The sequence below is a fragment of the Dryobates pubescens genome, chromosome 16, assembly GCF_014839835.1.
Source record: "Dryobates pubescens isolate bDryPub1 chromosome 16, bDryPub1.pri, whole genome shotgun sequence".
NCBI lineage: Eukaryota > Metazoa > Chordata > Aves > Piciformes > Picidae > Dryobates > Dryobates pubescens.
In genome coordinates, this window is record NC_071627.1 from 25,065,206 (window position 1) to 25,080,279 (window position 15,074).

The 15,074-nt window shown below is 59.6% G+C and overlaps 1 protein-coding gene across 3 annotated transcripts in view; it reads right to left on the minus strand.

Moving 5' to 3' along the window:
- Window positions 1-15,074, minus strand: part of JADE2 (jade family PHD finger 2) — a 75,403-nt gene that overhangs the window by 6,073 nt on the left and 54,256 nt on the right. For all 3 annotated transcript variants that reach the window (XM_054168209.1, XM_054168210.1, XM_054168208.1), the window contains exons 7-10: window positions 14,428-14,595; window positions 13,884-14,000; window positions 8,563-9,024; window positions 1,851-1,968 (exon numbers count right to left, since the gene is read on the minus strand). In XM_054168209.1, coding sequence (XP_054024184.1) covers window positions 1,851-1,968; window positions 8,563-9,024; window positions 13,884-14,000; window positions 14,428-14,595 — 865 coding nt within the window. The remainder of the gene's footprint in view (window positions 1-1,850; window positions 1,969-8,562; window positions 9,025-13,883; window positions 14,001-14,427; window positions 14,596-15,074) is intronic.

Sequence of the window (15,074 nt, forward strand, 5' to 3'; positions counted from 1 at the left end):
CACCCAGCCAGCCTCCTCTCTTCCCACATTTGGGATTGCAGCTCATGGCCTGATGCTGAGTCCTGGCAAGGGAGCTTCTCCCAAGCTCAGGAGAAGTTACACACCAGTGCTGAAAGGCTCTCAGGTCCCCAGTGTCCCTCTGGCATGGGAAGGACTGGTGCCCAAACCACCTGGAGGTGCCAGGTCCAAATTCCTGGACCCTTTTCCCAGCAGTATCGACTCAAGGCAGCCAGGTCCCAGAGGCAGCAGCCCTGCTCAGGCAACAACCAAAATGCCCATCCCAGGAAAGATGAGCCCTCAGCTTGGCCACTTCAGAGCAGAAAATCAACAACCCAACCACTTGCAGCAGAAGCATGAAGCTGTTCCACAGCCTGGCATGTGAGCAGCCAGCGCAGCCCCCCCATCCTGCACCACAGTGGGCACACACTGGAGGCACTCTGGGGAATGCAGGTCCCCAGGGGCATTTCCAGCTGTCCAGTATCCCATGTGTGAGCCCAAAGAGCCCTCCTGGAGAAGGCCCAGGGCCTGCCTCCTCTGGAGAGCTGCAAACCGAGTTCCCCCAACTGAACCGAGAGCACGGTGAGGTCCCTGCAGCCCCCCAGCCCCCCCAGCAGATCACCTGGCATCTGCCTTCAGTGTCTGAGTGTGTGGCTCTTGGCTCCTGCCCACCCCTCCTTCCCAAGCTGGACCTCCCACCTCGCTGTCCTGGCCAGCAGTGCTGTGGCAGCACCCCCTGGCACTAACTGGGACCCTGGGTGCCAGGGAATGCTCTTGGGGTGTGCAGTGTGGGGTCTGCCTGCTAGAACAGCCAGGGACAGCCCTGCTGGTCCAGCAAGGCTGCACACAGCCACAGTGCCACTGACCTGTGCCTGCAGTACCCACAGCTCCCTGCAGCACACCCTTGGCTCCTGCCCACGCCTATCCCACACCGCTGCCTGGCTCTGGCCACCAGGAGGAATCTGCAGAGGCTCCAAGTCACAAAGGTCTCCACACACACATTGCTCAGCCTCCAAAGCCTCAAAGGAAACGTTTGTCAGTCAGGGAAGGCTCAGCCCAGACAGCTCCTGAAGAAAGCCCAACCATGTGATGGCCTCAGAGGCAGCTCCAAAGCCACAAGCGCGGGAGGCTGCCAGAGCTGCAGCTGCTGCTGCTGGAAAAGCCCTGCTGCAGCCACGGGCTCTGGCCTCCCTGCCCCCGAGGGGAGAGGAGGAGGCAGCAGGAGCTGTGGGCTCCAGCACTGCTTGTGCAAAGGGAGAGCAAAACAGGCCAGAAAGAGCCCAGCTTCATTTCTGTTCCTTAACAACATCTTCCAGAGCTTTGCATGCTGCAGTGTGAGGCTCTCCACCAAGACCTGTGTGCAGCAGAGAGCTGCAGATGAACAGAGCTAAAGGAGCTGCTCCCTAGGAGCAACAGCAGCTCAACCCTTAGTTCTGGACAGAGCCAAAGGCATCTGCAGTGAGTCCAGAGGGAGGACTTCTGACCTGTGCCAGGGAGACAGCTGCTGTGGGTCAGCTCCAAGGTCAGCAGCCCCATACCCAGGATTTGCCATCTCCTCCCAAGCACCCAAACGCTGCCCTGGCATCACCACCTAACCAAATTAGGTCCTTCTGACCAGCTCCTGGGCAGGGGTATGACCAAACAGGAGCTCTGTGGCTCTGGTCACCCTGGGTATGGCCTCACTGTGTGCTTCTGAAGGGCAGTGGAGGTGGGCAAAGAGCCAGCAGCTGAGCTGTGCCTGAAGAACACCACGGGGAGGGAAGGGGCAGCTCAGCTTTCACTGGGCTTGGGCACAAGTCAGAGGACAGCAGGGACAGCACTGGTGAGAAGAGGCTCTGGAGAGCAGCACTGACCTGGGTAAAGATCCTTCTCAATCAGCTTCATCTGGAGATGGAAGATCTGCTCCTGCAGCTTGCAGATGGTGTGCTTCATCTTCTCCCTCCTGGTCACCATGTAGCAGAGGTTTCTGACCTGCACAGACACACAGCCAGCCTCAGCCTTAGGCAGGGTCAGCACAGGGCCCCTCAAGCTGTGTGGCTGTTGCTGCTGCCCAGGGAACTCCACACTCCCTGGGATGTGGTGGTCTTCATCACACCATCATCCATAACTTCCAACAGGGGTCTTGGCATGGGCAGGGCCAGGCCCTGAACACAAAGAGCAAAGCCCAGGACAGAAGGCCTCCCATGAGCTGGGGCAGCAGCAGCTCGACCCTGCTCCCCACAGAGGCTGCTGAACAGCCCAGGTGCCAGAGCCATGGTGTGCTACCTGCTGGCACCTGCCTCCTGGGGAGTGCCAGTGCCATGCTTTCTGCCAGCCCCACGCCAGGCTGGCTGCAGAGCAGGGCTCTGTCACCATGGCTGCAGGGGCAGCACGTTGGGAGGAGACAGAGGGTTTGGCTGCCAAGCAGGAAATGCTGCTGGCAGCTAACAGGAGCTGCCAGGCCTGACTCAGCCTCCTGATGCTGGCACACAGCAGACTGCCTGCAGTGAGGCAAGGAGGAGGTGGCCTGAACACAGGCAAGGGGAGGGATGTGTGTGGGTATGGCCACACTCCTGTGTCACCCTGGTGCCTCTGACTGCTCCTCCTCCTCACCTGCAGAGGATGCAGGGGGCACTGCCAGGCTTGGGGCACTGTCCCCATGAGGGGCAGAGACTTTGTGCTTCACACAGGGACAAGCAGGACCTTGTCCCTGCCTTCTTTGGTTCACCCCCACAGGTTGTGAGGGCAGCAGGACGACCATGGCCATCCCCTGATGGCATCAATCTGCTCTAAGGATCAGTGGGAAGCCCACAGGAGGAGAAGCTGCTGCTTTTCCCTGCTGAATCCCTTGCTGCAGACAAAAAGCAGCAGCTGCATGCTGTGGATTTCTGCTGCATCCTCTTTGTTCTGGACCGAAGCAGACACCAAACCGCAATCTCCTCACGAGGGAAACAAGTGCCTCTGGCAGCCTGCACCCCCAAGTGCTTGGTGGCCTCTCCAGGATGTGACATTCCTGCAAGAAAGCATCACTTGGGCTCTGCTTGGAGGCTGCTGGTGTTTACACAGTGACACAGCAAGCACCAGCCCCTGCTGAGCTGCTGGGCCAGCCTGGCAACCAGGATCTGCGTTGCAGCTCACTTCCAACAAGCAGGCCTTGGAGAAGGGACTGGAAAACCAAGACCAGGCAGAGAGGGCTAAAAAAGGCCAACAAGCAAAGGGAGGGGATCCCAGGTTCAATTTGCTGGCTCTGTCAGGTGCAGCATCAGAACTGTTTTGGCTGGAAGAGACCTCTGAGGTCATCCAGTCCAACTGTCAGCCCAGCACTGCCAGGGCACCACTAAGCCATCTCCCTCAGCACCACATCCCCAGGGCTTTTCAGTCCCTCCAGGGATGGGGACTGCAACTCTGCCCTGGGCAGCCTGGGCCAGGCCTGGACAACCCTTTTGGGGAAGAGCTGGAAGAAGTTCCATGAAGAAATGACAGAGGTGAGAGATGGTGAAGGGAAATGCTATCCCCTGGCCATCATCTGCCCTGCTGCTTCTGCCTGCCCAGCTGGTGGATCCAGATCACATCTCCACTGCCACTTCTGCCACATAATTGCTGCAAACTCCCAGACAGCAGCCTGGTGCCCTGGGGACACCTCCTGACAGCCACCCCTCCAGGCTGCCCTTCTCCAAGCCCTATTTGATGTGATGCCTTCCTATTTGCAAGTGAAATGGTGTGGCTGTGAGTGGTGCTGATCAGACACCTGGGGTGTGCTGGCAGCAGTAGGATTTAACCCCCAGCACCCACCTGAGCACTGGACTCTGACCTGCACAGTGTTTGCTGTTCCCCCTCTTTGGAAGCAGAGCAAACAAATGGCTCTGCCAGGGCCCAGCACTGAAACCTGGCAGGGAGTTGCTAAGCAAAGGCTGATGGGGAATGACCCCAGGAAGCCCGGAGGCAGCTCTGGAAATGAGGCCTCTGGCAGCAGTGCCTCTGGAGCAGGCAGCTCCTGCAGCAAGGCCCTGAGCCCGGCTGCCCCAGCTGGGGAAGGCAGGCTGGGAAGGAGAGGAGGCAGCAGGAGGCAGAGCAGCACAGCTGAGAGAAGCAGAGGAGGAGGAAAAAGTGAACTGACCTTGTGGCCTCTGGATCTGGCAGCTGCAACCTGCTGCCTACAGCTTGATACTGGAGAGCCAGCAGCAGCACAGGCCCAGGCCAGCACAGAGGGGATCGCGGTGCAGCGAGACAGACTGGCAGGCTCGGGGCAGGGGTGCACACAGGGATGAAGGCCAGCAAGGTCACAGAGCAGAGACCAGCAGCTCGAGATCCAAGTGCTTTGACACAGAAGGATCTCAGGCTTTGAGACCTGCATGGGGTAGTGCAGTGAGGAACCAGGATGGGCTGGTCCAGAGCTGAACCCCCACCTGGGCAGGAGCAGCCTAGCCACCTGCAGGTCCTTCCCCCATGGGTTAAACGATGATGCAGAACCACAGCAGTCTGGAGAGAGGGTTCAGGGCTATGCAGGGGCAGCATCACTGCAGGAGCATCATCACCTCCACTGGCACCTCAAGGCAGCAGCATGTGCTCTGCAGCACCCTCTGCCCCAGCTCAGGCCATCTCCTCCAGGCCAAGCAGTGCTGTTACTCTGCTTCCCTCCTTCCTTGCCTGCTCCCAAACAACCCCTGGGCACTTCCCTGGCTTTGCACACTGGGTGGGTGGACAGGAGGGGGCCCAGAAAGGGGACAAGGGCCACACCTGTCCTGTCCCTGGCCACTCTTTGCCATCTCATTCCAGGTGCTGTGCTGCTTCTCCTGTGCTTCTTCCCTTCACTGCTTCTTGCCTTCACTCCTCCTCCTCCTGCTCTCCAGCCTGCCTCTGCCTCATCCCTGCTCCTGCCTGCTCCTTCCCTCCCTGCAGCCATCACAGCCAAACCTGCAGGCAGGCAGTGAGCACAGCCAGGGGAGCTCGGGCAGCAGTCCTGGCACTGCTGCTCCTCAACACCTGCTGCCTCCAAAAGCATCCTGCAGGTGGCTGTCCCCTCCCCTGGGCAAGGATGCTCTGCACCATGGGAGCTGCAGGCACCTGCATCCTGCAGCTGCATCCTCCACCAGCAGCTCCCTGAGGAGCTGACCCACTTAGGGCTGCAGGAGTGCTTGGTCCTGCTGCTCACTGCTGCCATTCACCTGCCCTTGATGCTTCATGCAAGGAACCAAGGAAGTGCTCCTGTGCCTTGCTGCTGGACATCATCTGAGGGGCAGCACAGGATCATTCTGTGCACTGAGACACCAAGGCTCAGTGGAGCAGCAGCAGCTGCCTCCCAGCCCCGCTGCAGGGTCGCTCTCCCTGCAGACATTTGCTCTCTTGGAGCTGAGTCCATCACCAACTCCTTCCAGCAGTGGCAGTGTGCTGCAGCAATGACACACTGAGTATGGCTGTGCCTCTGAGTGATGCTCCAGGTGAAGGGACACCACTGCCAGGGACAACAAGCTGACCCAAGGGAGAACAAGGAGACAAGAAACTGCTGCAGAGAGAGCAGCAGAGGCTCCAGAGATGCTGAGGGCCTGGAGCAGCTCTGTGAGGAGCAAAGGCTGAGAGCCCTGGGGCTGAGAGCCTGGAGAAGAGCAGCCCCAGAGGGGAGCTGAGCAATGCTCAGCAAGAGCTAAAGGCTGGGGGTCAAGAGGCTGGGGCCAGGCTGGGGTCAGGCTCTGCTCAGTGCTGCCCAGGCACAGGACAAGGGGCAGTGGGCACAAACTGGAACCCAGGAGGTGCCACCTGAGCAGGAGGGAAAACTTCTTTGGTGTGAGGGTGCTGAGCCCTGGAGCAGGCTGCCCAGAGAGGCTGTGGAGTCTCGTTCTCTGCAGAGCTTCCAACCCCCTCTGGACACTGTGCTCCTGGGCAGGCTGCTGAAAATAGAATAGAACAGAATAGAATAGAAAAGAAAGTAGGAGCAGACCAGGTTGGAAGAGACCTTTGAGATCACTGAGTCCAACCTATCACCCAGCACCATCTAATCAACTAACCAATGGCACCAAGCACCCCATCAAGTCTGCTCCTAACACCTCCAGGGATGGGGACTCCACCACCTCCCTGGGCAGCACAGCCCAATGGCCAACAACTCTCTCTGGGAAGAACTTTCTCCTCACCTCCAGCCTAAACCTCCCCTGGCACAGCTTGAGACTGTGGCCTCTTGTTCTGGTGCTGCTTGCCTGGGGGAAGAGACCAACCCCCACCTGGCTACAACCTCCCTTCAGGGAGTTGCAGAGAGCACAAAGGTCTCCCCTGAGCCTCCTCTTCTCCAGGCTAAGCAACCCCAGCTCCCTCAGCCTCTCCTCCCAGGGCTGTGCCCCAGACCCCTCCCCAGCTTTGTTGCCCTTCTCTGGACACCTTCCAGCAGCTCAACATCTTTCCTAACCTGAGGGGCCCAGAGCTGGACACAGGACTCAAGGTGTGGCCTAACCAGTGCTGAGCACAGGGCAGAATGACCTCCCTGCTCCTGCTGGCCACACTGTGCCTGATGCAGGCCAGGATGCCCTTGGCCTTCTTGGCCACCTGGGCACACTGCTGGCTCATGTTCAACCAGCACCCCCAGGTCCCTCTCTGCCTGGCTGTTTTCCAGCCACTCTGACCCCAGCCTGTAGCTCTGCCTGGGGTTGCTGTGGCCAATGTGCAGCCCCTGGCACTTGGATGTGTTCAATCTCCTGCCCTTGGCCTCTGCCCATCTGCCCAGCCTGTCCAGGTCCCTCTGCAGAGCCTCTCTACCCTCCAGCAGATCAACTCCTGCCCCCAGCTTGCTGTCATCTGCAAACTTACTGCTGATGGACTCCATCCCCTCATCCAGATCATCAATAAAGATATTGAACAGGCTGGGGCCCAGCACTGCTCCCTGGGGCACACCACTGGTGCCTGGCTGCCAGCTGGCTGTGGCACCATTCACCACCACTCTCTGGGCTCAGCCTCCAGCCAGTTCCTAACCCAGCTCAGAGAGCTGCTGTCCCAGCCAGGGGCTGACAGCTTGGCCAGGAGCTGGCTGTGGGGGATGGTGGCAAAGGCCTTGCTGGGGTCCAGGCAGACTCCATCCACAGCCTGCCCCACATCCACCAGGCACTCACCTGGGCATGGGAGGAGATCAGGTTGGTGAGGCAGGACCTGCCCTTCCTAAACCCATGCTGGCTGGGCCTGATCCCTTGGCCATGCTGTAAGTGCTGTGTGACTGCACTCAGGATGACTGTTCCATAGCCTTGCCTGGCACTGAGCTCAGGCTGACAGGCCTGGAATTCCCTGGCTCATCCACCCGGCCCTTCCTGTGGCTGGGCACCACGTTGGCAGCTTCCAGTCCTCTGGGACCTCTCCAGTGAGCCAGGACTGGAGGAAAATGATGGAGAGCGGCCTGGCAGCTCATCTGCCAGCTCGCTCAGCACCCTAGGGTGGATCCCATCTGGCCCCATGGACTTGTGGGGATCCAAGTGACTAAGCAGATCACCAACTACCCCATTCTGGAACAGAGGAAGACTATGCTGCTCCCTGGCTCCTTCTGCCAGCTCTGCAGGCCAGCTGTCTGGAAGACATTCTGTCCTGCTAGAAAAAATTGAGGCAAAGAAGGTGTTAAGTAACTCTGCCTTCTCCTCATCCTTTGTTACAACATTCCCCTCCGTGTCCACCAAGGAGTGGAGCTTGTCCCTGCCCTCCTCTTGCTATTCAGGTATTTATAGAAGGACTTTTTGTTGTCCTTCACAGCAGAGGCCAGTCTAAGCTCCAAATATGCTTTTGCCTCCCTAATTTTCTTCCTACAAGACCTAGCAACATCCTTAAACTTTTCATGGGTTGCCTCACCTTTCTTCCAAAGATGATACACCCTCTTTTTTAACCTTAGTTCTTTTAGAAGCTCATCACCCATCCAGGCTGGCCGTCTGCCCCGGGGCTCATCTTCCGGCGCATTGGCACAGCCTGATCCTGTGCCTTCAAGAGTTCCTCCTTGAAGTAGTCCCAGCTCTCCTGGACCCCTTTGTTTCTAAGGGCTGTCTCCCAAGGAACCTTCTGAGTTAGTTCCTTGAGCAACCTGAAGTCCGCCCTCCGGCAGTCCAGAGTGGAGGTCTTCTTGCTGCCCCTCTTAACTTGACCAAATACTGAAAATTCAATTCTCTCGTGGTCGCTGGCCCCTAAACAGCCTCCGACCACCACATCCCCACCAGCCCTGCCCTGCTGGTGAAGAGGAGGTCAAGCATAGCCTTGCCCCTGGTAGGCTCACGCAGCACCTGGGATAAGAAGCTGTCCTCCATGCACTAAGAACCTCCTGGACTGCCTCCTCTCTGCTGTGTTCAGATCCCAGCAGATGTCAGGCAGGTTGAAGTCGCCCATGAGGACAAGGTCAGGAGATCTTGAGACAGCCTTAAGCTGCCTATAGAATGACTCATCAACATCTTCCTCCTGGTTGGGTGGTCTACAACAGACTCCAACCAGGATGTTAGCCCTGGGGGTGCCCTGCTGGAGCAGGGGTTGGACTGGGCGAGCCTCAGAGGTGCCTGTCAAGCCCCATAGGCCGTGGCACGCTCAAAGCAGCCCTGGTGGAGCACAAGGGCACAGTACTGAAGGAGAAGCTGTACTCACCCTCTCCAGGTCTTGCCTGAGGTGCATGAAGAGCTTCAAGCGTCGGTAGAGGACATCCTGCTCTTGCTGGGCCAAGTTGTCCACTTCATCTGTTTTTGGTGTCAGCAGTGGTTTGTTGGAATTTGCTTTCCTCTTCAGCTTCCAGTATTGGTAGACAAAATCCACCAGGGATTCGCTCAGGTCAAGGCTCTCTGCCACCTCTGCGGGCTTCACCAGTTCATAGAAGTCCTCCTCCAGCTGCTGGAGCTTCTGCTTCCGCAGCGTGACCTTCTCCAGGTCGAGCTGGGCTTGGTCCGGCTCTGTCCGCGCCTCCTCGGGCAGCTTGGCGGCTCCGGCGCTGTGCTCGAGGCAGAAGGACTTGAACTTGACCTCGTCGTTGTCGGCCAGGATGGTCCTCATGTCGAGGCTGTGGTCGAAGGCGCAGGTGACGTGGAACGCGGTGACGCAGGCGGGCATGGAGCACTGCGGGCACAGCACAGGCCTCAGGGCGCCCTGCGGCGCGGCAGGGCCGCCGCCTGCCCCGCCCCAGGGCGCCGCCCGGCACACCCAGGGGCTGGGCAGGCGCAGCGGGGGCCAGCAGGGGCCGGGGCCTCCACTCCCTGGGCTCTCCAGAGCCGGTGGCAAGCACCGGCTGCGGCCCTGCCTCAGCCAAGCCCTGAACTGCACCGGCATGGCTCTGGGCAGGGATGCTGTGCTGCAGCTCCTGCCGGTGCCAAGTGCAAGCAGACGACGAACCCCTGCTCACCCTGCTCCGGCACAGCCAGGCGCTGCTCGCTTCAGCCTTGCGCTCCTCAGGGAACAGCTGACAGCCTGCAAACCTCAGCTCCCCCTGCCCCGCTGCTGGTGCTTGTGTGGGACTCACCGGTGCCCCCCACGCCAGCCCCGGGCACCCAGCACAGCGCCGGGCAGCGGGTGCCCGCCCCTGGCACAGCCTCCCGACGGGGAGAGGCAGCAGCCTCCCTCTTGAGTGTTTCTGGTGCTGGAGGGACAGAGGGAGCTGACTGTGGCCTCCAGATTTGCTCAGTGCAGTCTGCCACAGCCTGGCTTTTAAAGCAACCTGTGGCTTTGGGAGTGAGCACTGCTGCACAGAGATGACCTGCTGGACTCCTCCTCATTGTCATGGCACATCTGGAGGCCTCTGCCAGCTTGCTTCTCTGGTGACAGCACTGCATAGAGCTGTGGAGCTCCTGATGGACTCCTGGTAAAGTCCTGATGCACTTCCAACGTGTGGCAATGGCTGTCAGCTGGAGCAGGGCAAATTTAGGAGGGATGTGAGGAAGTTCTTTACTATGAGGGTGGGGGAACACTGAACAGGTTGCCCAGGGAGGTGGTGGAGGCCCCATCCCTGCAGACATTCAAGGTCAGGCTTGATGGGGCTCTGAGCAACTGGCCCTAGGTGCAGACGTCCCTGCTTGCCGCAGGGGTCTGGACGAGGTGAGCCTGAGAGGTCCCTTCCCACCCCAACCACTCTGACTCTGTGACACATTCCTGCCACGCTCCTGGCAAACTGCTGATGTGCTCCCACCACACTCCTGGTGTCCTCCAGCCTGGCTGCTCTGGGCTAACAGCCAGGGGTGCTTCAAACTCCAGCAGCCTTTTGTGCCCACGAACACCTCCGGCCGAGCCAGGGGACGCCGGTGGCCCCTTGCTGTCAGTGTGCTGGGGATGGGAGCCAGGAAAGCCACACAGCAACCTCCCCACTCTCCTTTTTCTGCCTCCAGAGCTAACAGCAGCAGTAGCAACATGGCTGTGGCTCCTGCCAGGACAACATCCTGCTAGCAGGAACGGCCATCCCTCCACCTTAGGAGCCAAGCAAACTGAGTGACACCCATCCCGAGCTCTGCTCCGACAGATGGCAGGCAGCACTTGGCAGGAACCCTGCCCAGAATGCAAAGAGAAAGCCATCAGGCAGCTCAGCTGACAGGGCAGCCAGGAGAGGGACCTGGCTGGGCACGGGCACCTGGGGACCTTGCCTGAAGTGACAACTGAAACCCACTGCTCCACCCCAGAAGGAACAAAGCAGGCTCAGATGCAAGCAGCCCCCCCGGCTTTGCTACTGACCCTGCTCCCCTACTGCCCACACTTGCTTATCAGTCCTGCTGCCTTATCACTGTGCCTCTCCTGCACCTCTCAGGCAAGGCTGGCAGCTGAGGCAATCCATCCCCAGGCAGCAGGCAAATCCATCCCCAGGTTCCAAGAGAGAGGGTGAAAACTGCACCAGGGATGAATGTGGGCTGGTAATTAGCCCTCCAGCCACTCTGCCTAGGGAGAGAGAGGGATGGTTGGGTTTGCCAGGGGAATCCAAGCAGAGGTTTCCAGCTTACAGTGCTGTGGTTTGGGGCTGCAGGGGAAGGAAGCAGCTCCTCCAACAGAGCTGTGAGGGGAGCTCAGGAAGGAACAATCAATTACCGGTGCTGAAGCCTGGCCAAGCCTCTGCAGCCTCACAGAAGCTGCCACGTGATGCCTGGGGACCACAGATGCTCTGGATCCTGGGGGTGCTTCCCAGCTGAGCTCAGCGACTTCAGCCTCACAGACACCCTTGGGCATGGGGGTAGGCAGAGGATGGGGGTGCTGCAGACAGGCTGCTCTGCCTCTGCACCTTCTCAGGCACAACTAGACAGCAGCTTGGGAACCACCACTGCAGTGATCCCAGGGGATGTGGACCAGAGGCACAAACAGCTCAAGGGGAGCAGGCAGCAGTGAGTAACATGCTGAGGGCTTGTCCTCCAAACAACAGCCCCAAAAAGCACTTGGAGATGGTGACAGCAGAGGCTCACACTCTCTGCAGAAGCTGCCAGCAGCTGACAGAGATCTGGCTTCCTGTGCTGCTCTGAAAAGCCCTGGTGAGCTCCAGTGGCTGTGAGAGGTGAGGAGGGAACTGGTGAGGCAGGAGCTGGGTCCAAAGCAAGCACGGCCAGGACTTGGCTCTGAGGCAGCCCAGCTCCTGGCACTCCCTCTTCTATCTCAGCAATGCAACCAAGCAAGCTGCTGCTGGATCCTGAGCTCCCCTTGGCGTCTCCTGATGTCTGACCACAGGAACCACGATGGAGCCACGGCTTGCCCTGAGCAGGAGCTGGGGATGGGCTGCATCTCTGCCCAGCGGCTGGTGCTCTGGCCACGGGACGCTGGGCTCACCGCTCTGCGCCGCAAAGGAAGGGCAGCAGCAAGGTCAAAGGCATGAAAACGGTGGGCAGCCCTTCCTCAGGCCTCCTAGGGCTTGTTTCCTTTTTGCTGGTCAAGTTTGGACAGGGAGAAACATCTCAAGACACAGCAGTGCCCGTGGAAAACAGCTCACATTTGTCTCTGCAAGTGTGGTCTGGGTAGGTGTTTCTTTACGCTGCAGGACAGCCCCTGAGCCTCCCTGGGCCCCTCTGGGATGAGTCTTCTGCTCCTCCAGCTTGCCTTCTAGATTCTTCCTCCTGTTCTGGCCAAGCCCAGTTCCAACCAGCCACTTGGAAACCCACCTCCTGTGAGCAAGACCCCCTCCCCCCTCCCCAGAGCTGCTGAGGCTACAGGCTCAGGCCTTCAGCAGCACACAGGCTGCTCCTGGCAGAGCTGGGTCACCCTGCCTGTGCTGACTGGGCTGCTCAGGGACACCTCCACAAACAGGCACTCACCAGAGGTGTGCTCCAGAAACAAAGCTTTGCAAGCAGAGCTCTGTACCACTGGTGAGTACCCAGTGGTTATTTGTCTGTGGCTGGCCTGGTGGCTTTACCCCAGGAACCCTTAGACCAAGACACTGCCTGCTTTCCTTCCTCTTCTCCCCCTTCTTGGAGCAAAACCATCCCAGCTGTGCTGTGGTCACCTCAGCAAATGCTCCACTGACAACCTCATGAAGCCTTCTGCACTGCGAGCTGCTGGCACACGAGACAATGAAGCTCCTGTTCCATCTCTGGTGACCTTTAGTGCACATCCAGCGAGTCCCTGGGATCTCACAGCTCCCATGCCATGCTGGCAGCCAGAGGATGAAGCCTCAGAGATGCTGCCAAGCCTGTCTGCCTCCCTGCCTGCCCTTCCGTTCTTTGAAAGCAGCTGCTGCCATGGCACAGAGTCTCCATCTGGCAGGGGGAACAGCCAGATCCACCCAGAGCCACCAAGGAGAAGTGAGTCAGCGCTGGAGATTTAAAGCAGCATGCTGAGATTTCACTCCAAGGGAAGAGGATTGCTTTGAAACAGCTCCCTTTGAAGCATTAAACACAGGGGGTGGCACAAACACAGCAGAACCTGCAGACCCCCTGTTGCTATCATCCTTCTGCACCCAGCCAGCTCTCCTGGTGCCCCAAGGGTCACTGCTGTGCCAGCCACCCTGACAGGGGCAGCTCCTGGTGCTGCACAGGAGCTCATCAGTTGGGGCTGGTACACATCCCAAACTTTCTTCCCATTTTTCAAAGCTACTCCATCCCTCCCTGCATGCCAAGGCTGCTTGCACACCTGGTGTGCCACTGCAAGCACCAGCAGCTGGTGCTGGAGTCCATGCCCAAGCACCACCAGGAGGTCACACTGGGCAGAGGGCAGCAGGGGGGTCGACTGCATGCAGCAAGGCTCCCCAGGCAGGCTGCATTTTGGGGGGGAGCTTCTTGAGGCCTTGAAGGAGACCATGACAGAGGGGTAGGAACAGGATCATCTCTAAGGTCTCTTCTAACCCAACCCATGCTTTGCTCCTCAAGAAGACAGCTCATGATCCAGGAAGCTCTGTCCCACTTTTGTAAGAGGAAACCCCAGAGCATCCTGCTTTTGGCCTGGGATGGGAAGGTCTCCCCCCTGCTCAGCACACTGCTGTGTGGGGAGAGCAGGCAGCCAGTGCCTGCTGTGCTTTGCTGTGGTGTGGAGAAGCTGTGGCACTGTCACATGTGGTAAGCACTCTGTTTGCCAAGCCAGCAGCCTAGTGAGGACTACCTAACCCCAGGGCTTCCTGGTGTCCCCCCCAGTGAAAGGCTTCCCAGCCAGCCCCCCCGGGTTTGTGAGGTGCTTGGGCCACGGCTCTCATGCACATCTCACTTCCCTGGCAGCTGCATCCAGCCTGCTGCAGGCTCCTGATTCCAAGCCAAGGTCATTTGCAGTGCTGGTAATCAGTGTCACCCCCGCTGCAGCACTGGGCCATGCACAGGCAGCTGATGGAGGTCCCTAGCACTCAGGACGGGCAGTGGCTACAGACAACCTCTGCTGCTGCCCCAGGGCTGCTCCTGCTCCCTGTCCCCAGGCTGGCCCAGAGCAGGAACAGGCCACAGCCAGACCACGGCCACCACCACCTCAAGCATCTTCAGTGGCTGTTCGAGGCACAGCCCCGGGGGTCTGAGCCTCTGTGGTGCCCAGCTCCATACCTGGATGCAGGTCCCAGTGCACTCCTTGCAGAGGCTGCAGGACAGAGCCCATCTGCTCGCTGGGATGTGGGAGATCTTTGTAATGGGCTCCATTTTCTCAGGACAGCCAATGCTAACCTGGGCATGGAATAGAGAACAAGTTGTGACTGCTGGGCACCACCCCACCTGTCCTAGAGGGGCTGCTGGCACCGAGTGAAGGGTGGAACTCTAACTGATTGGCTTTCAGGGTCACCTGGAAGTGGGAGAAACCCCACCCCGGTCAGCAGCGAACCTGGACAGCGTGCACTGAACGAGTTCCTCGCCTGGACGTGGCTGTGCAGCTTGGCTGGGCACAGGGCATCAGCTTTGCCCTGCCCAGAGCTCTCCTGAAGGCCCCCAGCTGCGCCCTCCCTGCACGGGGCGCCCTTGGCTGCCCACCGAACCCACGGCTCCAACCCTGGCACCGGGCCTGCCGCTCAGGACGCGGATGGACACCCCGGGCCCAGGCCTGGCAAGCAGGTCTGTGCCCCTCTGTCTGTCCAGAGCAGGCTGGCAAACATCTCACCTCAGGTATCCATAAGGCACAGCTCACGTGGACCCACTTGGTCCCGCTGCGGGTGGGCTTCAGCGCTCCCCCCCTCTTGGGGCACAGCAGACACTTGGGCTGCACGCCCAGGGCGCAGGTCCGGCACAGCCAGCTCCCGATGGGCACCTTCAGGATGCCATAGCAGGCCTGCACAGAGGTGGAGAAGATGGGTTAGTGCCAGCAGCCCAGGAGGAGCATCCTCCCACACCTCCTCCTTCACCACCACAGCTGGGCACCCTGCTGCAGCGCAGACACAGAGCGGCCCCACGGCCACAGACAGCGAGCTCAAGCTCTCCCCTCCTTGCTCCCTTCCCCCTCCTCACATGGACGCTGCTGCTGGATGGGTGAGCATGAAGCCCTGCTTTGTACCGGGGGATGGGCAAGGAGGCCGCTCGCCAGCGCCCCCTCCGGGGGCTGTCTGCGGTGGGACATCTGCCTGCTCATCTCCTGCCCGTCCCTGAGCAGCCACCAGATCGATGGTGACTTGGAGAAGTAAGAAATGCCTGTGGAGAAAGCCCCCGAGGTGGCTGAGGGCTGGAAAGCCACAAGCCAGGGCTGAGCAAGATGGTCAGGCTGGTCACACAGCCAGCACAGCCTGGAAAGGTGCAAAGAGGAAAACAGTGCTC